At 36.1% G+C, this 26,069-nt stretch overlaps 1 protein-coding gene across 13 annotated transcripts in view; it reads left to right on the plus strand.

The window, feature by feature from the left end:
* DYM (dymeclin) overlaps positions 1-26,069 on the plus strand; it is a 378,252-nt gene that overhangs the window by 136,060 nt on the left and 216,123 nt on the right. For all 13 annotated transcript variants that reach the window (XM_065890137.1, XM_065890134.1, XM_065890135.1 and 10 more), the window contains 3 exons: positions 2,264-2,442; positions 4,284-4,409; positions 25,884-25,997. In XM_065890137.1, the coding sequence (XP_065746209.1) occupies positions 2,264-2,442; positions 4,284-4,409; positions 25,884-25,997 (419 nt within the window). The remainder of the gene's footprint in view (positions 1-2,263; positions 2,443-4,283; positions 4,410-25,883; positions 25,998-26,069) is intronic.

Genomic DNA, 26,069 nt, shown 5'->3' on the forward strand with positions numbered 1-26,069 from the left:
TTCAGTATATGGTATCTGCTATTATTACTTTTGCTGCTCTGGCCAGATGATACTGTTTAGGGTTGAACCTTCTTGGGAGAGTCATCTTTTGGGAGACTGTGGTACAGAACAGTGTGATTCAGAGCATTGGCTTTAGGGTTAGACTGACCTGGGTTCATATCCCAGATTATATTCTTTATATACTAGTTTCCTTATTTGTGAAGCAGCGATTATAATCTCTACCTCATAAGGTTCTTAGAAGAATTAAATGAGCATTTATCATAGGACGGACTCACTAAATTATTGCTGCTGTTGTAAGAAACAGTATAATGTGGTGAAAACGACAGGAGCTGATCTGTGTTTACTCAGGGATGATCTTGGAAAAGTTGCTTAATCTCTCTAAGCCTCTATTTCATCCTTTGTAAGACTGGTCAGAGTAATGACATGGTTGTCATATGGGTTAAATAAAGGATAATACACGTAAAGCTGTCAGTATAATGGCTGGTTCATAGCGCTTACTAGCTAGTAACGTATAGACACACAACATATGTATTCCATTTGTAGTCAGGTATAATACAGGTTGATGAACCTGTATTATTCTGCTTCCATTGTAAAGAGGTGTAGTGTGTCCAGCATCTTCCTCCAGCAAGTCTTCTGTAAATCCTGTAATATTTGCATACTCACAATATATCCAACACTTCCTTTTGCCATCCTTTGCAAAAATATAGGTCAGTCTTACAAAACAATTATTTTTGTAAGTGTCAAAAATACAGTGCTAGGATTGAAAAAATAACCTATGTTCTGAATGTGGAAGGATAAGTGAGGGCACTTTGTAGTAAAGTTGAAGACATTTTTTAGATGCATTCTTCCCACAAATATAAAGGTTAAAAAGGAAAATCTGAGAGACATAGGACTGTGCTATCATAAAGATTTTGTTGGCACACGTTTCTTTTCCATAAGAGCGCAGCTTCTGGAAATGTTAAAGCAGTGGTTTTTTAAAATTTTGTTTTGTTTTGTTTTGCTAGTGGTTCTGGGTCTTTAAAAAAACAATTCTTTCTGCATACTTGTCAAAACACATTAAAATATCAGCTCTTTGTGCTGTTATGTTCCAGTGTTTTATCTGATGAGACTATAATTTTCTCTAAGTCAGTTGACCTAGCTTTACCTCCTTTTAAACTTCCTAACCTTGCTTGCTTCCGTTTTTAAACAAATCCATTAAACTGTAGGAAAGGGGCTATGTCAGTTTTGGAATATCAAGAATTTTCCCTATGTGGGTTGTAATTTATGCTTTTCATCATTCCAGTAACTCTACTTAAAAAAAAAGTTTCTTAGTGGTTGTAGTCAATTAGTTTTAAGTTTTCCTTTAAACAAAAATGTTTTATGTTTTCCAAGAGTTGTCTTAGGTTTGGTATGTTCTATTATAGAAGCTAATGTTGAACATACTGATTTTGATATCATTTTAAAATTATCTAAATTATATGTTATCCTAGCTATTTTCTTCATAAATGGATTGATGACATTGATGGATACTTCAGCCGTGATAATTCATTTGAAAAAAATTAACTTAGCTTCAAGGCAGTTTTTTTTTCTTTTAAACTCTTATCTTACAAGAGACTTTTCTGTTTGTCTCTAGATATTTTTATTTAGGACTGATGACCATTTAGTTTTGGTAACAAAGCATTTCAATGTTGTGGTTAAATTGTATGTATTAATTGTATGGGTTTTTTTGCCTACCCCCATAGCTGTATTTATTTAAGCTCATATTTTTATTGACAATTTAATTCAGCTATGTTAATGCAAAAATAGTAGTGGAGTCAAACTGCGTGACTTAGTTTTTTTTATACTTGGCTTTAAAAAAAAGTCACTCTGTTACATGGTATTTGCTCATATATTTATAATCATTTGAAAGCTGTGGTTTAGATAGTACAGAGAAATAAATTGTCTGAGTTTAGGTTGGGTTGGGTTTTTGTGTTTTGTGTGTGTGTGTGTGTGGTTGTTTTTTTTTGTTTCTTTTGTTTTTGGTGAGAACATTTCAGTTCTTCTCTCTTAGCAAATTTCAAATGAACAGTACTGTGTTATCGACTGTAGTCATGTTTTAGTGTAGTTGTTTTTTAGGTAGAATTTAGAATACAAATTGAAATTTTGAGCCTGAAATGTAGCAACTTACACAAAATTAATGGGAACTGAATTGTATACATTAACAATACTTTTATTATTTAATATCAGGCACAGTCTAGAAAATAGATGTAATATTTTTTAAAAATTTGTGTTTTCCATATTCCAGATAGCAGTCCTTTCCCCTCGTCAATTCCACATGCTTTCCAGATTAACTTTAACAGTTTGTATATGGCCCTGTGTGAACAGCAGACATCTGATCAAGCAACTCTCCTTTTGTATACATTGCTCCATCAGAATAGTAATATTAGAACATACATGTTGGCTCGCACAGATATGGAAAATCTTGTAAGTATCATATTAAACATGGTTTTATATTTTATAATATTTTGAAGAGTAATTTCTTTTCCTAAGAGGATATGTATATTTGCCTGGTTGCAAAGGTGATAGTCAAGAGGTTGATAGGGAGATGCCACCAGGCAAAGGCAGAGGTATGAGTTTTACAGTGTAGGAGACAGTGTACGTAGAGATGGCGTCACAGTGCAGAGCAGGAGAGCACACAGCACAGCAAACTTCCCTGTCCTTCAGGTCCTTAACAGCCTCCCACTGCCCATGATTCAGCCTGGATGAAGTCCTCCAAGAAGCACTGGCTGCCATTGTCAAGAAGATTTTTATACCCTTTTGGTTCCTTTCCGCTACTAAGTGCCTGGTCACTAAATTCAAGTAGCTGATCACAGTTGTCACGTATTCCTGATGAGTATGGCTAAAAGGAAGGGTGATTTTTCAACTCACTTTCCCAAGTGTCCTATCCCTTCAACAGGCTTTGACACTAAGGCTGTCTGAACTCAGTTCCTGGAGTGTTATAGTTATTTTAAGGTACCATTGCCGGATATCATATAAATGTACTTTACCCTTTACTATGTGAGTGAAATTGGTTCCAAGTTTTTGCTCATAGACAACAACTCCTATGGGCAATTATTGATTTCCATTATAACTAATGTGTAAACAAAAATGTTTCTATGAAAAGTAAGCTGCCTCACTAAGGTGTTGATGTCATGTTTGAAATACGTAATTATAGATAACGTTGGACTGTTCATGCATTAATAAAATTGTGAACATCTCTGAAATAGCTGGCAGCTTGCTGGTGGCAACAGGAATGTCCCCTCTGCACCAGTTTTTATAGAGTGATAGCAGGATTCACCAGGGATTTGGTGGCCACTTTTTTTCAGCATTAAACATGAAAATAATGAGTAAACATGGAATATTAGAATTTATTGAAGAGCATATTCTATGTCAGAGTGACACTAAGGACAAAAAAATGTGATGAACAAACCCATCTGCACACCAGCTATATGTGGAAAACATTGGCTTAAATAGCAAAATTGGGTGTGACAGTGGACTGCTCATGTGAGTAAAAGCTTGTAAAGAAAAGGCTTATTTACTAATGGGTGAGTGAATATAAGCAGAGACAATTCTGAACATGATGTAGCCTAACGAAAATGATGGGAATAAGCAGAAAGCCCATGACATCATCGGCTCTAGAAAGTTCCATGGTAAGGATGTTGGTACAAAAGATCATGCAGGGGAACAGTTGTCTGTATATGATGACAACACCAGTGAAAAGTTAAAAGGTTTTGTTTGGGGATTTTTTGGGGGGCTGGGATGGGGTGAGGTGGGGCTTGTATATTAGTTTTTAATGTCTTGCATAGATTACTTTTATAATGTTTTAACTGATGTCCTTCCCTTTCCTTTTTCTTCTATAATTTATTGAGTCTGTGATTAGAAAATATGTTACTGGTAGGAAATTCACTATGCTGATCTGATTTTGTTGTTAACAGTTCTTTTATCCTACAATCTTTGCTGTTAAGAAGGTAATGCTTGATATATTGCATTGTTTGTAAGAATACCTTATTGTGTAAGTTCCTGCTAGGCTGGAGGCCGAATCGCCTCTATTGAGTGTCAGGTGTTGACCATTGGTCTCTGTAAACCCAGCCTGTACATGGCGGCACCTTTGCAGAAGAGGATGCTTTTCTCTGGTGGTCCTTTAGTTATACAAATGGAAAGTACTTTCAGTCACAGGCTGGTTTATGAAATTAAAGCAAAGGGTACATGATAAAAGTATAGAGGTTTAAAACATTGGTTTTATAATAAAGTAATGGTAATAGTAAATTAAAATTTTTATTCACTAGGTTTTACCAATTCTCGAGATTCTGTATCATGTGGAAGAAAGAAATTCACACCATGTCTATATGGCCCTTATAGTATTGTTGATCCTTACAGAAGATGATGGCTTCAATAGATCCATTCACGAAGTGGTAAGTTAGCTTCACTTTAATCGGAGTTACAGAACAGATATGTCACTCCATAAAATTTACTACCCTTAGTACCCTACTTCCTTCTTTTGCTTCTGGTAGATATTTCTGCAAGTCCCTGACTTAGAAATGGTGTGCCTTTCTTTAGATTTATGAAGTGATGCTTTTTTTTTTTTTGAATGACGATTAGCTACTATTAAAAACTCTGTCAAAATAGTTTCTTTAGTAATTGATAGGAATGTTTTTGCTGCAGTGGGATCACTTTTCCTCTCCATTTCCACTTTTTAGTTGTGGCAGAAATTATCAAACAGGTTTGCTCCTTTTATGTAGAATGAGTGAAAGAATAGGGAAGAAGAAGAGGACTGAAAATTGTTTTGTAAAACAATGTAAAATAGTGTAGTATAATTTAACTCTTTACATTTTAGTCCTGTTTATGAGTTCCATTCCCAAACTGATTTTATCTTCCTCTTTGGTATTTTCTTTGTGTCAAAGTAATACATGTACATGGTTTTAAAACTTAACACAGAAGTACCAGGTTTTAATGCAAACTAGCAGACCCCATGTCTACCCCATACCTGATTACCACTCTCCAAAGACAAATGCTGTCAGCTCTTTCCATGTTTCTAAATAACATGCTTATATTGTTATTTCTTGATTTTTCAGATTTAGAGATTAACTGCTTTCCCTCCTGCACATCTTGAGTGTTCCCTCTGGGTTCCTAGACCCCTTTCCAGCACAGAGACTTTTTCCTTCTTCCATCTTATTATCATTTTTGGTTAACTCAGCTTTTACATTATTATGATTTTGTTAACTATTATTCTACCCTCAGATGGAGTGATTGATAATTGTATTTCCTTTCTTGTACATGTTTTAATTTTTCTGTAGCACATCATTACCCTGTTTTATATTCATATACCAATCACTAATGCAACTCCCAACTTTAGCAGAACCGAGAACCCCCCTAAAGCTATTAAAACATATTGCATATTTTCTCCGTTTCATTTTCGTCTTTGGCTCCTGTCTTAGTCCTCGTTGGAGGCTTTCCTGAAATGTGTGGTGATTCTTGCTTATCTGTTTCTATCGAGGAGCATGCACTAAAATGTTGATTGCAAGTTCTGTGTGTGGGCAAGACTTCTTCAGCGTAATGAGCTCTATATATTCTATTTCTCTGGGTGTCCTACTCACTGTAGGCCTTTTCTTTTGGGGTAATTGATCAATTTCTGAGAAGTGATTCTTCCAGTCTCGTGTGGGGGTCGGCTGGGAGAATGGGGCTATAGGGGTCTCACTCTTCTTTGAGTACAGACACCTTCTTCTTCAGTAGAGCTTTCATGTCGTCTTTACTCTTCTTTACTGTTCCTGTTGAAACGATTTTTGCCTCTTACATAGCGTGACCATCATTTCAGCTAAGGTTTAAGGGATCTTGACACTGTAGAAAGAGGATAAAACATACACATTTTTTTGATTCTTTTATTTAGTAAAGTACCATGAGGGAAAATATTTGCACTGACTTAGTTTTTTTTTTTTAAACTAGCATTTATCTTTCCTTTGATAAGTTGAAAAACCAGATGATTTTTAAAAACATTTTAAAATTGAAGTATAAAACAGAAAGTACACAAATTTTAAAGGTACAACTTATGAGTTTCTATGTATATATATATACCTGTATTATTACCACCCAGATCAAGTTATTGAACATTTCTAGCATAGTAGAAGACGCCCTTTTGCCCTATTCTGGTCAATATCCCACACCAAACTACATTCTGAATTCCCTCCTAATAGATTAGTTTTTGCTTCTCCTTGAATTATAGTTGTCACTGGGGGAAAATGGGTAAAGGATACATGGGATATCTCTGCATTTTTCTTAAAACTACAATTATTTCAAAATAAAAAAGTATAATTTAAAACATTGGGGAGAAATTTGGAAAAAATACTTTTCAAAAGAAGATATGTAAGCACATGCAAAGTACACGAAAAATGCTTTTACTATTACTGGGCATTAGGAAATGAAATTAGGGTGTTCCCTTTTATTTTGGCTTCTTTCACTGAAGACAGTGTTGCTAAAATTCACCCATGTTACTGTATCATTAGTTTGTTCCTTATTATTGCTGTGTACTATTCCGTTGTATGAATGTGCCACAGTATATTTATTCATGCCCTTCTTGGTGGATATTTGGCTTTTGTTCCCCACTTTGGGGCTATTTTTGCTAAAGCAGCTGTGCACATTTTTGAACATGTATTTTGGTGGACATGCGCACTCATCCTTTTGGGCATATACCTAGGAGTAGAATTGCTGGGTCATAAGACAGGTGTGTGTTTAGTTTTAAGGGATACAGGTAAAATTGAAGGCTGTGTATACCCCACAAGTCAGCATTTCACTCCAAGGTTATCTAGGAAGACTCTTGCACATTTGCAGAGAGGACATGCTTATTAGTGGTCATCTAAAGCACTGTTTATAATATTGAAAATGTGTGGAACATGCAAAGTAAAACAGTCAGGGTACTGGCTATATCAGAGCAAGAAAGGGGAGTGAAAATGGGGAAGGGTGCACAGTGGGGCTTCCCCTAGGTCTGTAGTATTCTTTTCACTTCAACAGCAGCAAAAACAAAAGTAAAAGAAGTAACCACGCAAAACTTTGAACCATATCCGACCAAAATATTAAGATTTGACATAATTTAACAGTGGATATACTTTTTATTATATTATTTTGTGTACTTTTTTGTATCTTCATTACATTTGGTAATTAAAACAATTTTAAGTTAGCACAGGATTTTGCATTAAAATTAAATTTTACTGACTGCCAAAACAGGGATGGTAAGATAGGGAAGGCATTAGATTCAGTCAACATTCAAGTCCATTCCATAAGGATTTCAGGATATTCTAGATGACATTCAGGTGTTTAAAGAAATTGTTCTTTTCTCTAGAGTCTAACTTTCTTGTTGATCTGTTTACTTTTATCCTTTTCCTTTTTATGTGTAATAGTAAAAATGAGTAAGTCAAGTGTTTTTACAAAGTTCTCTACATGGAATCATCCACTGTGGACCTAGCTGTCTGTGATATATATTCTGGTATCTTATTCTGGTTAGAATTATCATTTCTTAATACCCAGTGATACTGAGCATTTTTCATGTACTTTTCATGTGCTTACATATTTGCTTTTGTGAAGTATTTTCCAAGTTTTTTCCCATTGTTTTAAATTATACTTATTTTGAAATTGTAGTTGTAAGAAAAATTCAGAGAGATCCCATGTACCTTTTACCTGTTTTCACTCAGTGACAGCTATAATTGCAAAACAGTAGTATCGTACCACAACCAAGACATGGACTTCGAAATAGTCATGATTCAGAGCATTTCCATCACCACGGGGATGTCCCTCACGTTGCCTTGTTTAGCCATACCTCCTTTTTTATAAAAAATTTATTTATTTATCTATTTATGGCTGTGTTGGGTCTTCGTTTCTGTGCAAGTGCTTTCTCCAGCTGTAGCAAGCGGGGGCCACTCTTCATCACGGTGCGCAGGCCTCTCACTATCGTGGCCTCTCTTGCTGTGGAGCACAGGCTCCAGACGTGCAGGCTCAGTAATTGTGGCTCACGGGCCCAGCCGCTCTGCGGCATGTGGGATCCTCCCAGACCAGGGCTCGAACCCGTGTCCCCTGCATTGGCAGGCAGACTCTCAACCACTGCGCCACCAGGGAAGCCCCCCATACCTCTTTTTTTAAAAATTGGATTTTTGTCTTACTATTGACTTGTAAGGCTTCTTTATATATTCTGAATCACGTGGATTTTTTTCCAGTCTGTAAATATAGTGAATTATATACTGATTAATTTTTGAATATTAAATCAACCTTGCATTCATGGGATAAACTGCGCTTGGCCATGATGTAGTATCCTTTTATATATATTTTCATATACAATTTGGTTAAGTTTTGAGCTTTGGTACTTTGTGTATTTCAAGGTATTTGTACACTTCTAAGGTATTGCATTCAGTGTCATTAGTTGTTCATAATACATTCTTATTACCTTTTTTTAAAACTTACTACCTTTTAATATCTGTAATGGCCATAGAGATGTTAACCTCTCTCAATCTTGGTATTGAAATGTGTGTCTTTTCTCTCTTATTCTTCATCTTTCTGTCTAGAGGTTTTTCTTCTCTTCTCTTCTCTTCTCTTCTCTTCTCTTCTCTTCTCTTCTCTTCTCTTCTCTCTCCTCTTCTCTTCTCCTTTCTTTTTTCCCTCTCCTTCTCCCTCCCTCCCATTCTCCCTTTCTTCCTTCCCTCCATTAAAATCTTTTCAAAGGACCAACTTTTGATTTCATTGAATTTTCTCAATTTTTAAAAATGTCATTAATGTCTGCTCTTTATTTCCTTTCTTCTGCTTGCTTAAACTTTACTTGTTCTTTATTTTTTTCAATTCTTTAGGTAGAAGCTTAGATCTTTGATTTTATATCTTTCTGCTTTTCTATTACAAGCAAAATATATGAAACTAGTAAGATTGATAAATGCCTAGAAAGATGATCAAGAAAAAAAAGCTACAAACATTTATTATTGAGAGTGCAAGTGCATAAGAGGAGATCAGGAAAGGTTCCACAGATATTTAAAAATCCTCAGAGGATACTATTGATACAAGTAATTTTATACCATAAAATTTAAATGTTACATGAAATGGACACATCCCCTCCCCCTCTAGAAAAAAACCTAAGCAAAGCTCACAGAAGGAACAGAAAATCAAAATAATTGTTTATATTAAAGAAATTGGCTCTGTAATGTAAAATCATCCTAAATAGAAAATTGTAGGCACAGATGATTTTTTACCTATGAATTCTTCTGAAAATTGAAGGAAGAAATAACACCAGTCTTATAGAAGCTCATCTAGATGGTAGAAAAAAGGGAAATCTTTCCAACTCATTTTAGGAGGACAACATAATCTTGATACCAAATTTAACAAAATTTAAGGAAAATTGCAGGCACATGTCATTTATGCAAATAGACAGGAAAGTAGAAACAAAATATAAACAAACTGAACCAGCAATATGTGAAATGATAACATGTCATAATCAAGGTGGATTTATTCAGGAATGAAAGGTTGGCTTAACATTTGGAAAACAATGAATGTAATTCATCATTTTAACAGAATAAAGGAGAACTGTCAAATGATAAATCTAAATAGATACCAAGAAAGTATTGTGTAAAATTCAGTCTCTTTATTCTTTAAAAACAAGTAAGCAGGGGCTTCCCTGGTGGCGCAGTGGTTGAGAGGCCGCCTCCCGATACAGGGGACACGGGTTCGTGCCCCGGTCTGGGAAGATCCCACATGCCGCGGAGCGGCTGGGCCTGTGAGCCATGGCCACTGAGCCTGCGCGTCTGGAGCCTGTGCTCCGCAATGGGAGAGGCCACAACAATGAGAGGCCCGCGTACCGCAAAAAAAACAAATAAGCAAACAAACAAAAAACAAAACTTAATGAATCAGGAGGAAAATTCTTAATCTGATGAAGGGTATCTACCAAAAAAAGAAATAACAACTGTGTTAAGCATCATATCTAATGATAAAATGTTAAAAGTCTTCATTCTGAGATCATGAACAAGTCAAGGATATCTGCTAACAATACTCTATTGAGCATGTGATTGGAGGTCTATTCAGTGTATTATGGAAAGAAAAATAACTAAAATATGTAATACTAGAAAGCAAAGAAAACTTTTTTCAGATGATACGATTGTATAGATAGAAAATTCAACGAAATCTATATATAAAATGTTAGAGTTAGTGAGTTTAGTAAAATTGGTGGATGTAAGATCAATCTTAAAAAAATTGTATTTCTCATACCAGCAATAAGTAGAATATGGATTTTTTAAAAGATACCTTTTACAATAGCATCATAAGATATCAAACACCTTAGAATAAATGTGGTGAAAGATGTGTATGATCTCTACTTAGAAAATTCTAAAACATTGAGAAAGATTAAAGAAAACTGAAATAAATGTAGACTTTTATGTTAATGCATTAGAAATATTACTATTGCAAGGATATCTTTACCCCTATATTGATATATATATTTAATGAAATTCCCCCCTTCGAAGTATTTTTCTTTTGAATGTGAGAGTGTAAATGTATGTGTAAATTCTACAATTTACTTAGAAGTGAAAAGGGCCAAGAATAGCTGAGATGCCCTTGTAGAAGAGGAACAAAGTAGGAGAACTTGATCTACTGGATATGAGAACTCTATATGTGAACACAGCTTGTTTCAAAGGTTGCCACAGAGAAAGGTCTTTTCATTAAATGATTAGTTATCCATATGGGGAAAAAATGAATCTGATCCCCTACTCACTCCATACACAAAAACCAATTTCTGATGAATTCTAGATGTTAATATAAGGAACAAAACAGTAAAGCTTCTGGAAGATAATGGAGGAGAATATCTTCATGATTTGGGGACAAGGAAAGATTCTCAAACAGGCCTCTGCAAGCATTAGCAATAAAAGAAAAGATTAATAAACCAAACTAGATTAAAATTTAAAATTTATTTATCAAAAAATACTAGTAAGAGAATGAAAAATCAAGCCAGATAGTGGAAGAAGATATTGCTATATATATATTACTCACAAATGGCTTATATTTAACGTATATAATGAACGCCTACAAACCAGTAAGAAAAAGACACAGTAATAAAATGAACAACAGGCTTGAAGAAGCACTTCAAAAAGGACAGTATCTAAATGGTCAATAAACATATTAAAAAGTGTTTTAAAAACTTCATTTGTAATTAGGGAATTGCAAATTAAAGCCACAATGAGGTACCAGTATACACCTACCAGAATGACTAAAATTAAAAAGGATGATGATACCTAATATTGGGTAGGATGAGGAGCTGCTGGTGGGGTTTTAAATTGTTACAACTCCTTTGGTAAACTCATTGTCATTTTCTACCTAATTTGAACATATTGAACAAACATCCAGAAATTCTACTAGATATATATGCAAAGAAATGTATGTACCTATGTACCAAGAGACATGCAGAAGGTTATATGTTACAGCAAAGTGTCATGACTATGCTGATGAGTCTTAAGATACTAGTTTCATTAAGAAATATAGAAAAATCCCATAGTGCATAAAGCTTTTGAGCACTTGGGTACCATGCAAGTGTAATTGCTGATCATATGTAATTAAAGTAGAATAACTATCCTTCAAACCAGGTTGAACATGAAAAATAAAGTAAAATAATAAACAAGCTGGGAAATTTGAAATTTCTTATGTACTAATACAATCGAAAGTATCTTTCATGTTGAATATATGTGTTCAACTTGTTCTAAATTGGTAACTTTTCATAATAAACCCAAATACTGTAATGTGCAAAATTACTACCTGCTTCACTTTCTATTTCTAATAAGAAAAAAAATCACTTCTTGCATATCACTATTCTACTGATCTACTACATTGCTGTGGTATTCATATCAAATTTTCAGTTGACAGATAGTGAATTATTGTAAGTCATTCTTACCTGTCATCATTACCATCAGCACCAATAGACTATTGAAGGAATTCAGCAAAGTATGGCCAGCAGGCCAGCTGCTTGTTTTTTGTAAATAAAACTTTATTGTAGAACAGCCACAACTATTTGTTAATGTAGTCTCCACAGCTGCTCTCAAGTGACAACAGTAGAGTCGAGTCATTGGTGACAGAGACTATATGGCCTGCAAGCCTAAAATATTTAGTATATTTAGTCTTTTAAGAAAGAAGCTGCCAACTCTAAAGAGGATAGAAAAGACAAGTGCAAAAAGTAACTGTTATCATTAATCTGACAGAGGAGGAGGAAGGAATTTAGAAATTTAAAGGAAGCTTCCCCATATGCTTCCAAAGCTGAGGGTCAGATATCTGAGGAAGAGGACCTGGTTGTCCCAGGAATATGCAGTTTGCCAGTAGTGAAGAAACATGTCAGAGGATGTGGGCCAAAGTGGAACTGTGAAGGTCACTTAGGTAAACATTACAAGGTCCCTCATGCTGATCTGTCATTGGCTACTGCATGGAAAACACTACATTGAAGAAGGGAAGAAAGAGCTTTCCTCTTGCTCTGATGTTGAGGTGTCCTTCCAAATGTCCTCTATTAATGAAACTTAACATCAAGACAGCCAACAAAGGAGAAATGTCTACAGTGTTCAGCTTTGGTATCACAAAGCGGGCAAAGAAGAGTGGATTTCGAATTGAGAAGCAATACTGACACAAATGTAGTCACAAAGCTTATAAATCTAATATTGTAAAATGGAATAAAGCAAGATAGGAAAAAGAGTATGTCTGTCAATACCAAGTATTGCAGGGATGCAAGGATGGTTTCATATTAGAAAATATCTTAATGTAATTTATTAAGAGTAAAAAAGACATATAATCACCTCAACGGATGCAGGAAAAGCATTTGATAAAAGTCAGTACTTACTTATGATTTTAAAAAACCTTAACAAAATAAGGGTAGAAAGGAAATTCCTTGTCTCAACAGAAGATATCTGCCAAAACCTATAGTTAAGTATTATATTTGACTGGGGAATTTTAAAAGTCTTCCCTTGAAAGTCAGAACAAAGTGTGTATGCCCTTTATTACCACTTCTCAATGTTGTACCAGAATTCTAAGGAGGTCATTAAGACTAGAACAAGCTATAAATGATTTTAAAATTAAAAAGAAAGGAAATCTAAATGTCAGTATTTGCAGATGTTATGACTGACTACATAGAAAATTCAAGACTCTAATATTAGAACTGTTAGGAAAGTGGAACAAATTTTCTGGGTCAGAAATCAGTATACAAAATAAATACTATATCTGCGTACTAGTAACAAAGGACTTCAAAATGTGATATAGGGATACTACTTACAATGGCAGTAAAACTACAGTGAAACCCAGGAATTAATCTAAAAGAAGTACAATATTTTAATGGCATAAATTACCTAAATGAAAGATATTAAATATGGCTTAATAAATGGAGAAAGATACCATGTTCACAGATGGGAAGACTCAGTGTCATAAAGTTGTTAATTTTGCCTCCAAATTAATTGCTATGTTCATCTGATCAGAATCTCAGCAGTTTTTTGTGAGACTTGAGAAGCTGATCCCAGAAATCGAAGGGAAAAGCAAAAAGCCTAGAAAGTTTTTGAAGCAGTTCATTGTGGAGTTACTCACCCTACCAGATCGACTAGTTATAAAACTTTAGTACTTAAGATTGTGTTTTATTAACAAGAGAATAGAAAACAAATAAATGGAAAAGAACTTAGACAGTCCAGAAACGACACACTCAAACATGAGTTGTGACAGAAGTAATAAATAAATTATGCTGAGAGTGAGAACATGGCTCATCCAAATGGAAAAAGTAAAATTAGATTATCTTGCTCCACATACAAAGAAGAATTCCACTTGGATTAATAAGACCTAGATGTGAAAAGCTCCATTTTAAAATCTTCAAAGAGAAATTAAAGGGTAATATTACTATGAACTTGAGAAAGGAATTTCTTAAGCATAAAATGTATAAACCATGAATGAAAAGATTAATAAGTTTGACTACATTAAAATGAATGAATTTCATGAAAATGAAAATTTTCACTGTTACAGCAAGTGAAAACAAGACACAGACAGGAAGACAGGGTTAGCATTTTAGTTTATTTTTTAAATAAATTTATTTTTTATTTATTTTTGTCTGCGTTGGGTCTTCGTTGCTGTGCGCAGGCTTTCTCTAGTTGCAGTGAGTGGGGGCTTCTCATTGCAGTGGCTTCTCTTGTTGCGGAGCACAGGCTCTAGGCGTGCAGACTCCAGTAGTTGTGGCATGCGGGCTCTAGAGCGCAGGCTCAGTAGTTGTGGCACATGGGCTTAGTTGCTGCGCGGCATGTGCGATTTTCCCGGACCAGGGCTCGAACCCATGTCCAGTGCATTGGCGGGTGGATTCTTAACCACTGCGCCACCAGGGAAGTCCCAGCATTTTTAATTTATAAAGAATCCTTATAATCAGTCACAAAAGCAAAGTATTGCTAGAATAATGGGCAAAGTAATAGAAGAACAATAAAAAACCTGAATGACTGGTAAACATTATTATTATTTTTTTTTTTTTAAACAAGTTTTTTGTTTCGTTTTGGCTGTGCTGTGAGGCTTGTGGGATCCTAGTTCACTGACCAGGGATTGACCCCGGGCCCTCACCCCAGGCGACTGGCAGTGAAAGCGTGGAGTCCTAACCGCTGTACTGCTGGGGAATTTCTCCCACTAAGCATTTTTAAAGGTTTAATTTGAGCATTTTTAATGCTCAACCTGATGATTTTTCGGGATTGTGCTAATTAAGATAACTGAAATATTCTGTACTCATCAGATTGGCAAAAATTATGAGATCTCATATATCAGGTGAGAATACAGAAAAAGAGAACTCTCATATACTGGTGGTGACAGTATAAACTGGTAGAACCACTTTTGTGAGGAATTTGGCCTTTCACATTCCTCAAATTACCTGCAGAAGTAAATACTCTACCTCTGAGCAATTCCGTTTCCTGGTTTGAGTCCTAGGAAAAACTTTTCCATAGATTCACAAGAGCACGTTTGAAGCAGTGTTCATTGTAGGATTGTTTGTAATGTTCAAAACTTGCAAACACCTGATAACATAAATGAAATACTGCAGAGGAGCTACAGTGGATGAAACAGAGCTATATGTATTGACAATAATAAATTCAAAAATCTTCATGATAATGAAGTACCAAATTTAGGAGAGTGTTGTCAGAGGTTAGAGGGTCAGGGAGGAGTAGCTGGGGGGCTTCAGGTGCTTCAAAAGCAAAAATATTAACATTTGCTAAAACTGGATGATGGATACAGTGGTGTTCTCTATACCAGGCTATTCAGTTGAACTTTCTGTGTTGATAGAAATCTGCTGCAACTGCGCTGTCTGATAATGGCAGCACTTGAAATCTGACCAGTGTGACTGAGGGATTGAATTTTTAATTTTATTAAATTTGAATTTAAATCCCCACTTGTGGCTGGTGCTACTGTGTTGCTCTGTGGTTTTTAGTTAATACTGATCAAAACATACATTTTTTTTTTAACGTCTTTACTGGAGTATAATTGCTTTACAACAGTGTCTTAGTTTCTGCTGTATAACAAAGTGAGTCAGCTATATGTGTACATATATCCCTATATCCCCTCCATCTAGTGTCTCTCCCCCACCATCCCATCCCTGTCTCACCCGTCTAGGTGGTCACAAAGCACCAAGCTGATCTCCCTGTGCTATATGGCTGCTTCCCACTAGCTATCTATTTTATATTTGGTAGTGTATGTATGTCCATGCCACTCTCTCACTTCGTCCCAGCTTATCCTTCCCCTTCCCTGTGTCCTCAAGTCCATTCTCTATGTCTGTGTCTTTATTCCTGTCCTGCCCCTAGGTTCTTCAGAACCTTTTTTTTTTTTTCTTTTTCTTTTTAGAATCCATATATATGTGTTAGTATATGGTATTTGTTTTTCTCTTTCTGACTTACTCCACTCTGTATGATAGACTCTAGGTCCATCCACCTCACTACAAATAACTCAGTTTTGTTTCTTTTTATGGCAGAATAATATTCCATTGTATATATGTGCCAGATCTTCTTTATCCATTCATCTGTTGATGGACACTTAGGTTGCTTCCATGTCCTGGCTATTGTAAATAGTGCTGCAATGAACATTGTGATCCATGACTCTCTTTGAATTATGGTTTCCTCAGGGTATATGCCCAGTAGTGGGATTGCTGGGTCATATGGTAGTTCAATTTTTAGTTTTTTTAAGGAACTTCCATACTGTTCTCCATAGTGGCTGTATCAATTTACATTCCCATCAACAGTACAAAAGGGTTCCCTTTTCTCAACACCCTCTCCAGCATTTATTGTTTGTAGATTTTTTGATGATGGCCATTCTGACTGGTGTGAGGTGATACCTCATTGTAGTTTTGATTTGCATTTCTCTAATGATTAGTGATGTTGAGCATCCTTTCATGTGTTTGTTGGCAATCTGTATATCTTATCTGGAGAAATGTCTGTTTAGGTCTTCTGCCCATTTTTGGATTGGGTTGTTTGTTTTTTTGATATTGCGCTACATGAGCTGCTTGTATATTTGGGAGATTAATCCTTTGTCAGTTGCTTCATTTGCAAATATTTTCTCCCATTCTAAAGGTTGTCTTTTTGTCTTGTTTATGGTTTCCTTTGCTGTGCAAAAGCTTTTAAGTTTAATTAAGTCCCATTTATTTTGTGTGTGTGTTTCCATTTCTCTAGGAGTTGGGTCAAAACGGATCTTGCTGTGATTTATGCCATAGAGTGTTCTGCCTATGTTTTCCTCTAAGAGTTTTATCATGTCTGGCTTTACATTTAGATCTTTAATCCATTTTGCATTTATTTTTGTATACGGTGTTAAGGCGTGTTCTAATTTCATTCTTTTACCTGTAGCTGTCCAATTTTCCCAGCACCACTTATTGAAGAGGCTGTCTTTTCTCCATTATATTCTTGCCTCCTTTATCAAAGATAAGGTGACAATATGTGCGTGGGTTTATCTCTGGGCTTTCTTTCTATCCTGTTCCATTGATCTATATTTCTGTTTTTGTGCCAGTACCATACTGCCTTGATTACTGTAGCTTTGTAGTATAGTCTGAAGTCTGGGAGCCTGATTCCTCCAGCTCTGTTTTTCTTTCTCAAGATTGCTTTGGCTATTCAGGGTCTTTTGTGTTTCCATACAAATTGTGAAATTTTTTGTTCTAGTTCTGTGAAAAATGCCAGTGGTAGTTTGATAGGGATTGCATTGAATCTGTAGATTGCTTTGGGTAGTAGTCATTTTCACAATGTTGATTCTTCCAATCCAAGAACATGGTATATCTCTCCATCTGTTTGTATCATCTTTAATTTCCTTCACCAGTGTTTTATAGTTTTCTGCAACCAGATCTTTTATATCCTTAGGTAGGTTTATTCCTAGGTATTTTATTCTTTTTGTTGCAATGGTAAATGGGAGTGTTTCCTTAATTTCTCTTTCAGATTTTTCATCAATAGTGTATAGGAATGCAAGCGATTTCATTGGCTAGCTCTAGTAGTTTTCTGGTAGCATCTTTAGGATTCTCTGTGTTTAGTATCATGCCATCTGCAAACAGTGACAGTTTTACTTCTTCCTTTCCGATTTGGATTCCTTTTGTTTCTTTATCTTCTCTGATTGCTGTGACTAAAACATCCAAAACTATGCTGAATAATAGTGGTGAGAGTGGGCAACCTTGTTGTGTTCCTGATCTTAGTGGAAATGGTTTCAGTTTTTCACCTTTGAGAACAATGTTGGCTGTGGGTTTGTCATTTATGGCCTCTATTTTGTTGAGATAAGTTTCCTCTGTGCCTACTTTCTGGAGTGTTTTTATCAAAAATGGGTGTTGAATTTTTTCGAAAGCTTTTTCTGCATCTATTGAGATGATCATATGGTTTTTATCCTTTAATTTGTTAATACTGTTTATCACACTGATTGATTTGCGTATATTGAAGAATCCTTACATTCCTGGGATAAACCCCACTTGATCATGGTGTGTGATCCTTTTAATGTGCTGTTGGATTCTGTTTGCTAGTATTTTGTTGAGGATTTTTGCATCTATGTTCATCAGTGATATTGCCCTGTAGTTTTCTTTTTTTGTGACATCTTTGTCTGCTTTCGGTAGCAGAGTGATGGTGGCCTCGTAGAATGAGTTTGGGAGTGTTTCTCCCTCTGCTATATTTTGGAAGAGTTTGAGAAGGATAGGTGTTAGCTCTTCTCTGAATGTTTGGTAGAATTCGCCTGGTCCTGGGCTTTTGTTTGTTGGAAGATTTTTACTCACAGTTTCAATTTCAGTGCTTGTGATTGGTCTATTTATTTTTTCTGTTTCTTCCTGGTTCAATCTAGGAAGGTTGTGTTTTTCTAAGAATTTGTGCATTTCTTCCAGGTTTTCCATTTTATTGGCTTATAGTTGCTTCTAGTAATCTCTCATGATCCTTTGTATTTCTGCAGTGTCAGTTACTTCTCCTTTTTCATTTCTAATTCTATTGATTTGAATCTTCTCCCTTTTTTTCTTGTTGAGCCTGGCTAATGTTTTATCAATTTTGTTTATCTTCTCAATGAACCAGCTTTTAGTTTTATTGATCTTTGCTATTGTTTCCTTCATTTCTTTTTCATTTAGTTGTGATCTGATCTTTATGATTTCTTTCCTTCTGCTAACTTTGAGGGTTTTTTGTTCTTCTTTCTCTAATTGCTTTAGGTGTAAGGTTAGGTTGTTTACTTGAGATGTTTCTTGTTTCTTGAGGTAAGATTGTATTGCTATAAACTTCCCTCTTAGAACTGCTTTTGTTGCATCCCATAGGTTTTGGGTCGTGTTTTCATTGTCATTGTTTTTAGGTATTTTTTGATTTCCTCTTTGATTTCTTCAGTGATCTCTTGGTTATTTAGTAGTGTATTGTTTAGCCTCTATGCATATCTTTTTAAAAGGAGGTGCTCAATGACTTAGTAATTCTGCTTCCTAACAAACTCTTGCCGAAGTGCTTGTGAAGTCACTGAGTACCACACACTGGGTAATGTATAACAGGGATTTTACAGATATTTTTGTTTTCAAAATCTGTGTAATTCCTGACTTTAGGTAATTAATGGCCAGATACTACAAGTATGGAGAGTAAGGACTCCCTGGTTTCTGAGTTTAGTGTCCTGAGATTTTGGATAATGAGGGTAAGGATCTATATTGTAACATTGATTTTAATAGGGAAAAAACTGGAAATAACCTAAATTTCCATAATAGAAGAGTGGATAAAAAAATGTGACCTATTGGCACAAGACTGTACCGTGCTTGGATGGAATGAAGTAGAGGTGATTTTCAACTATTTAACTGTCATGGCATCAAAATCATCCAGTAAAAATGGCTGTTGTCCATATATCCTTTGTCCTCTGCCGTACATTAATTGCCAAACCACGAGGAAGTCCTGGAGGAGTGTCTTGGGGCAGCAGCTATTTACTAACTAGTATAGAAGCAGTTCATTAAAAAAACAACTAGTACTATTAGACCTTGGCGTATGTGGTAAACATAATTCTTCTTATATATATCTATCAATATAGAGGAGTTGCAAAGACGTATTGTGTGAAAAAATTTGGATGCAAACGAATACTTAAATGTATCAGTTTACTACTGCTGCCATAACAAACTGGGTGGCTTAAAACAACAGAAATTGCTTGTTACCATTGTGGAGACTAGAAGTCCAAAAGCAAGGTGTCGGCAGGACCACGCTGTCTCTGCAGGATCCAGGGGAGTGATTCCTTGCCTCTTTCTAGCCTCTGGTTGTCATTACTTGGTGTTCTTTGGCTTGCAGCTGCATCCAGCTGCTGCATTGGTCTCACATGGCCTTTTCTCATGTACCTCTCTGTCTCTCCTCCTTCTCTTATAAGGACACCAGTCATATAGGATTTAGGGCCCACCCTAAACTTGAGGGCCCATCTTAACTTGATTGTGTCTACAAAGACCTTATTTCCAAATAAGGTTGCATTCACAGGTTTTGTGTGACATGAATTTGGAGGCCACTATTCAACCTGATACATTATGATACTGTTTATGTAAAGTAGAAAATATACAAAGGAATGCTGGTTTTTGGTTGTGTGTGTGTGTGTGTGTGTGTGTACATATAAAGTATTTGAAATGGACGGGAAAGAGATATACTGAACTCAAGATAGTGGTTGTCCCTCTTTGGGGGAATAAAATGAGATTTTCATCTTAAAATACAAAACATTAACATTAACGTTAAATGTTAATGTTAATAAAATGTTAATGTCATTTGTGGGAGTATGGAAGTTCATTATTCTTTGTGCTTTTCTATATATATTTAATTTTTTAAAGAGTTGACATTATATAATATGTTACTATATAATATTGTAGCCTTTGTAACATATGGAAGAGATATATTCAATAAAAACAAATCCTATGGGGGGAAGAAGCTGAAAAGAAGACCTAGAACCACAAACAATTCTCATATACTTTTTGAGAAGGAAGATATTTTCAGATCCTTGAGGAGTTTCCTTCTACATGTTTGAGTTATTTTGGCATAAAATGTTAAATGTATGTAATGTGTAATCAAGATGATAACAGTCTACAGCTATTAAACTGTATGGATGTTGAATGCAAGAGATGAGGAATTTTTTTTTATAAGAACCAAATAAATAGGTCAAGAACTACAGCCAGGTTACCAAGAAAATTTTCTGTATGCTGCCAAGTATGCATTAATGTCCCCTGGGAAGCTGTGTGAGCTCTATAGCTAGTTATTTTTAATTTTTCTTAAACACTACCAGAATTTACAGATAATGACTTATTTTTCACAGGAAGAAAAGACAGACCTTTATGTAAATGCCAAATTGGATTTCTGATTTTCATAGTAACATCATAAGTTTACTATGTGGATACTCATTAAATATTTGTTGAATGTTAAATGAATAAGACTACTTTTATTCAAAACACTTCTTCCATCCAGTTACATAGTAGACACGCACAAGTAAACACTAAGAGCCAATGACCTTGGCTTCAAATAAGGTGGCTTATGATAATTTATTTCTAAACACAGGAGCCAAGAGAGAGGAGAAACCAAACTATGCTCAAATGTGTGTATGCTCAAGTGTGACCTTTTAAAAGACAGAGACTCCTCTCACTAGTAAAGTTGCCTAACGAGTGTCCTGGCTTAGTATTCCCTTGGAGACTTAGAACAGTGGTCTTAACCTTGTTGGTCTTTACACTTAAAAGTAGTTTAGGACACCAAATAATGTCTTTATGTGGATTATTGTTCTCTACATTTACTGTGTTGGAAATTAAAATGGACATATTTTTAAAATATTTGATTAGTTCATTTAGAAATAATTATTATGATAATAAACCCCATTACGTGTTAGCATCAGTGACATATTTTTATGAAAGTAACTATTTTCCACAAACAAAAGTTTAGCAAGAGAGGGGCATTGTTTTACATTTTTGCCTTAGATTCTCATGTCTCCCTCTGTATTAAATTTGTTGTGCTATTAGACATGTTATGTAGCCTCTGGAAAGCTGAACTATATACTCACGAGAGAATGAGAGTGGAAAGTAACGTCTTGGTATTATTGTGAAAATAGATTTGACCTTGAGAATGCTCCAGAAATGTCTCAGGGACCCCTAGGTCCCAGGACCACATTTTGAGAACTGCAGCCTTACAGAGTAAATCAGAGGGACTGAGCATTACATCATTCCTTTATAAAGATTCAACTGGCAAATCTCATTGTTCTGAGTATTTTCAGCTACTATCATTTGTTTTACACATAGGCTGTCTCTTCTAGTTGATTAAGGTCGTTATTAGTCATGAATAAATGGAAATGCTTAAAGTGTTACATTTTCTACTTCACAAACAGTACTCAGCTACCATGTAGTGGGCATTTGTACATGCCATCCTCTGAGTGGAGCCTCCAGCGCAGGTCACTGTTAGGTTATTTGTAACCCAAATGGCGGATTCTAGGTGACATGGGTCTCTTGTCAAAGAGTTGAACTGCGTCAGAATCTGTTGTGGAGGCACTTGTGGGCACTTACGTGAAGTTGAAGACAGTATTTCTTTACTTTTTAATGCTTATCTGCTTCCATGCCCCCTTTCTCATTTTTAATATTGTTTGGAATTTGCAGGGAGGCAGACTTAGCAGAGAAATATTTATTTTATCTTAGCAAAGAATTAAGGTCAACCATATTATTTAGATTTAATTATATTTTCCTCATTTCAAGAATTATAACTGTGGTGTTTTTGGGGGGCGGCTGTTGTTGTTTAGTAGTCCATATTTTCCTTCCTTGACTTTATCTGGCTGTTACGGTTTTGTCGTTGTCATTACAGTGGTGAGGAGGGGCAGCTAAGCACTTACATGTGTGGTGGTTTGTTTTTTCCCCAGAAACAGTGCATGGGTGGTTCATGCTGAGTCTTTGCATACTTAAGTCTTCACTTTTCTGTATACTTGTGTGGTAGCTTCTCTAGATATAGAATTCTAGAATGATAGTCTATTCCTCAAACGTTTGTAGACATTGTTCTGTTGTCCTTCAGATATTATATAGTGTTCAAGATGAGAAATCTTATGTTAGTCTACCTTTCTTTCTTTTGGTGATAACATGTTTCTTCTGTCTAGAAGCCAATAGATTTTGGCATGTTTCTTCTGGCTAGAAGCCAATGGATTTTCTCATATACTGTTGATTCAGAAATCTTATCAGAATAAATTTTGATTTTTTTTTTCAATATTTTTGCTTAAAGTGTTGCAAGTTTGTCTTCCCCTCAAAGAAATTTTCTGTTACTAATTTTTCTTTTTTAAAAAAATTTTTTAAAATAAATTTATTTATTTATTATTTTTGGCTGTGTTGGGTCTTCGTTGCAGTGCACAGGCTTCTCATTGCAGTGGCTTCTCTTGTTGCGGAGCATGGGCTCTCGGTGCGTGGGCTTCAGTAGTTGTGGCTCGCGGGCTCTAGAGTGCAGGCTCAGTAGTTGTGGCACACGGGCCTAGGTGCTCTGTGGCATGTGGGATCTTCCCGGACTAGGGCTTGAACCAGTGTCCCCTGCATTGGCAGGTGGATTCTTAACCACTGCGCCACCAGGGAAGCCCTATTACTAATTTTTCTCTTTTGCTTCTACAGTCCTCCCTTGTTATCAGCGGGAGATTAGTTCCAAGACCTGCCCTGGATACCCAAACCCACAGATGGTCAAGTCCCATAGTTGGCCCTCAGTATCTGAGGATGCAACCTGCGGATATGGAGGACTGACTATATACTTACTGAAAAAAATATCCACATATAAATGGACCCATGCAGTTCAAACCCATGTTGTTCAAGGGTAGATTTTAGTCTTTTCCTTCTGGAACTCTTATTAGGTATATACTGGATCGCCACTTTTCTCTTATATTTTGTCTTTTTGCCTTATACTGCTGTTATCTGAGGGAACTTCTCAGTTTTGTCTTTCACATCCCAAGTTCTGTTTTCCATAGCACCCATTCTGCTAATTTCTTTCTCTTTTTTTTTTAATTCAATTTTATTTATTTGGCTGCGTTGGGTCTTCATTGCTGCACGCGGGCTTTCTCTAGTTGTGGCGAGTGGGGGTTACTCTTCGTTGCGGTACACGGGCTTCTCATTGCAGTGGCTTCTCTTGTTGCGGAGCATGGGCTCTAGGCACATGGGCTTCAGTAGTTGCGGCACGCGGGCTTAGTTGCTCCACAGCTTGTGGGATCTTCCTGGACCAGGGCTCGAACCTGTGTCCCCTGCATTGGCAGGTGGACTCTTAACCACTGCGCCACCAGAGAAGCCCTCCTCTCTCTCTTTTAAGTCTCAGTCATCATATTTTTAATGTTCAGTAGCTTTTCTTCATTCTGTGATTTGCATTTTTCATAGTAGCCTGTTCTTATTTTATGGATACAGTATTCTGTCAACTCTCACCGAAGATACTAATTAGAATTTCAAAAACTTTTCCCCAGCCTCTTAAATTATCTTTGTTTAATTGGGGGTATGTTTGTTCTGCTTGTTTAGTTTCACATTTATTCATTTTCTTATTATTTATTTAATAAACTTTTAATTATGAACACATTAAATGTAAGCATAATTGGAAAAAGTAGTATAATGAATCCCCATGGATTCATCAATATTCTTCTGTTCTCATTTCATCTACCCACCCCACCCCCTCTGCTTTTTATATTTTGGCTAAAATATATTTTTTTAATCTTGTAAATCGTATATATATATATATAAAATTTCATTTGTAGATATTTAAGTATGTCACTTTGATAAATATAGGCATAAAAAATAAACATGATACCATTATCACATCCAACAAAACCAACGATATTTTATTTTATTATTTTTTAAAATAAATTTATTTATTTAATTAATTTATTTTTGGCTGCATTGTGTCTTCATTGCTGTGCGGGCTTTCCCTAGTTTTGGCGAGCAGGGGCTACTCTTTGTTGTGGTGCCTGCAGCCTTCTCATTACGATGGCTTCTTTTGTTGCGGAGCACGGGCTCTAGGCGCACGGGCTTCAGTAGTTGTGGCACGTGGGCTCAGCATTTGCGGCTCGTGGGCTCTAGAGCACAGGCTCAGTAGTTGTGGCTCACGGGCTCTAGAGTGCAGGCTCAGTAGTTGTGGCGCATGGGCTTAGTTGCTCCGCGGCATGTGGGATCTTCCCAGACCAGGGATTGAACCTGTGTCCCCTACATTGGCAAGCAGATTCTTAACCACTGCGCCACCAGGGAAGCCCAACGATATTTTTAAAATTCCTACTAATATTCAGTTTTCTCTCAATTATCTTTAAAGTGTCTTCCTTGAGTTGGTTGGTTTGAATGAGTTTCCGAAGCATTTAGTTCTTGACTGTTATCTGTAACAGTCTCTCCCTCTCCCACCTTATTATTACACCATTCACTTTTTGTAGAAACTGACTTATTTGTTTAGTAGAATTTCATACATTTGGCTTTGGATGATTATATCATTGTGTTATTTATCGTGTTTTTCTGTCCTCTGTATTTCACATATGCTGGCAATTAGAACAGAGGCTTGATTAGATTCAGCATATCTTTTTCACTGTTGGATTTCTCTACGTTTTTGGTGGCTTCTTGTCCGTTCATAATTATAAATGAAAGTCTAGATTCACTTATTTTGAAAGGTGGTGAGACCTCCTTTGGAAGGTATGAATGATGGAGGTCTCCTGTGCTCTACAGGGGGGCTTATCTTCTTAGTGGAGAGGGTGGGAATCAGCCAGAAGTCTTGTCCTTTTTCAGGCATGGATGGAAAGAATGTGGCACATTGGCTTCATGCGTCAAGGAGAAAAGAAGTAGGGTGACCTCAATGGACGAGAACGTTCGAGGAGTTCTGGTGCCAGATGAGCCTGTTGGTTTTTGTGCATTTTGCCTCCTTCATTGTGGCAACCCAGCATTGGCTGCTGTGCTGCCCAGTTTTTCTCTCTCTGATGCCCATGTTACAAGTCTGTGGAACTGCACCAACTGAAGCTAGACAGTTTTTGCTTACCAAGGCCTGGAGGTGAGCACCGGAGCTGGAGCAGAGCATGGGCACGTCTCTTCTTGAAGATCTTGGCTAATTTGCATTCTTGGCCTCTCCTCGACCCAAGGGTAGAGATTTTCTGTGGTTGTTACGATAGCTCCACTTTTTCAAGAGACTCCTCAATTTTCTTATTTTTGCTTTCAAACTACTGACCTCTGATGGTTTTTCTGTCAGACTTGTTCTATGTGCCATACCTTTTTAAATATAGCTCCTTTTTGTCTACTAATGATAGCATCGTCTGTTTTTTTTCTTTTATATTTAAGAAGGAAGAAGAAGAAAATACATCAGCACAGTTTCACTATCTTGAACTGAAATTCTCACAGTTTACTTTTATATACTGTTTAACTCACCTTCAGAGCAAAGCCACAGCTTGTCAGAAATTGTAGACATGGATAATCCCTTTTTCCCTAAAGCAATCATATTTACTTAAACTTTTCTTCCCTATTACAGATGTTAAAAAATATTACTTGGTATTCAGAACGGGTTTTAACTGAAATTTCACTGGGGAGTCTCCTGATACTGGTTGTAATAAGAACTATTCAGTACAACATGACAAGGACAAGAGTAAGTATTCCGTAGCTATTTTTCTACCTTTATACATACAGTACAATGAAGACTATAGTTTAAAGCAATCTC

This window comes from Phocoena phocoena, chromosome 13, assembly GCF_963924675.1.
Source record: "Phocoena phocoena chromosome 13, mPhoPho1.1, whole genome shotgun sequence".
Taxonomy (NCBI): domain Eukaryota; kingdom Metazoa; phylum Chordata; class Mammalia; order Artiodactyla; family Phocoenidae; genus Phocoena; species Phocoena phocoena.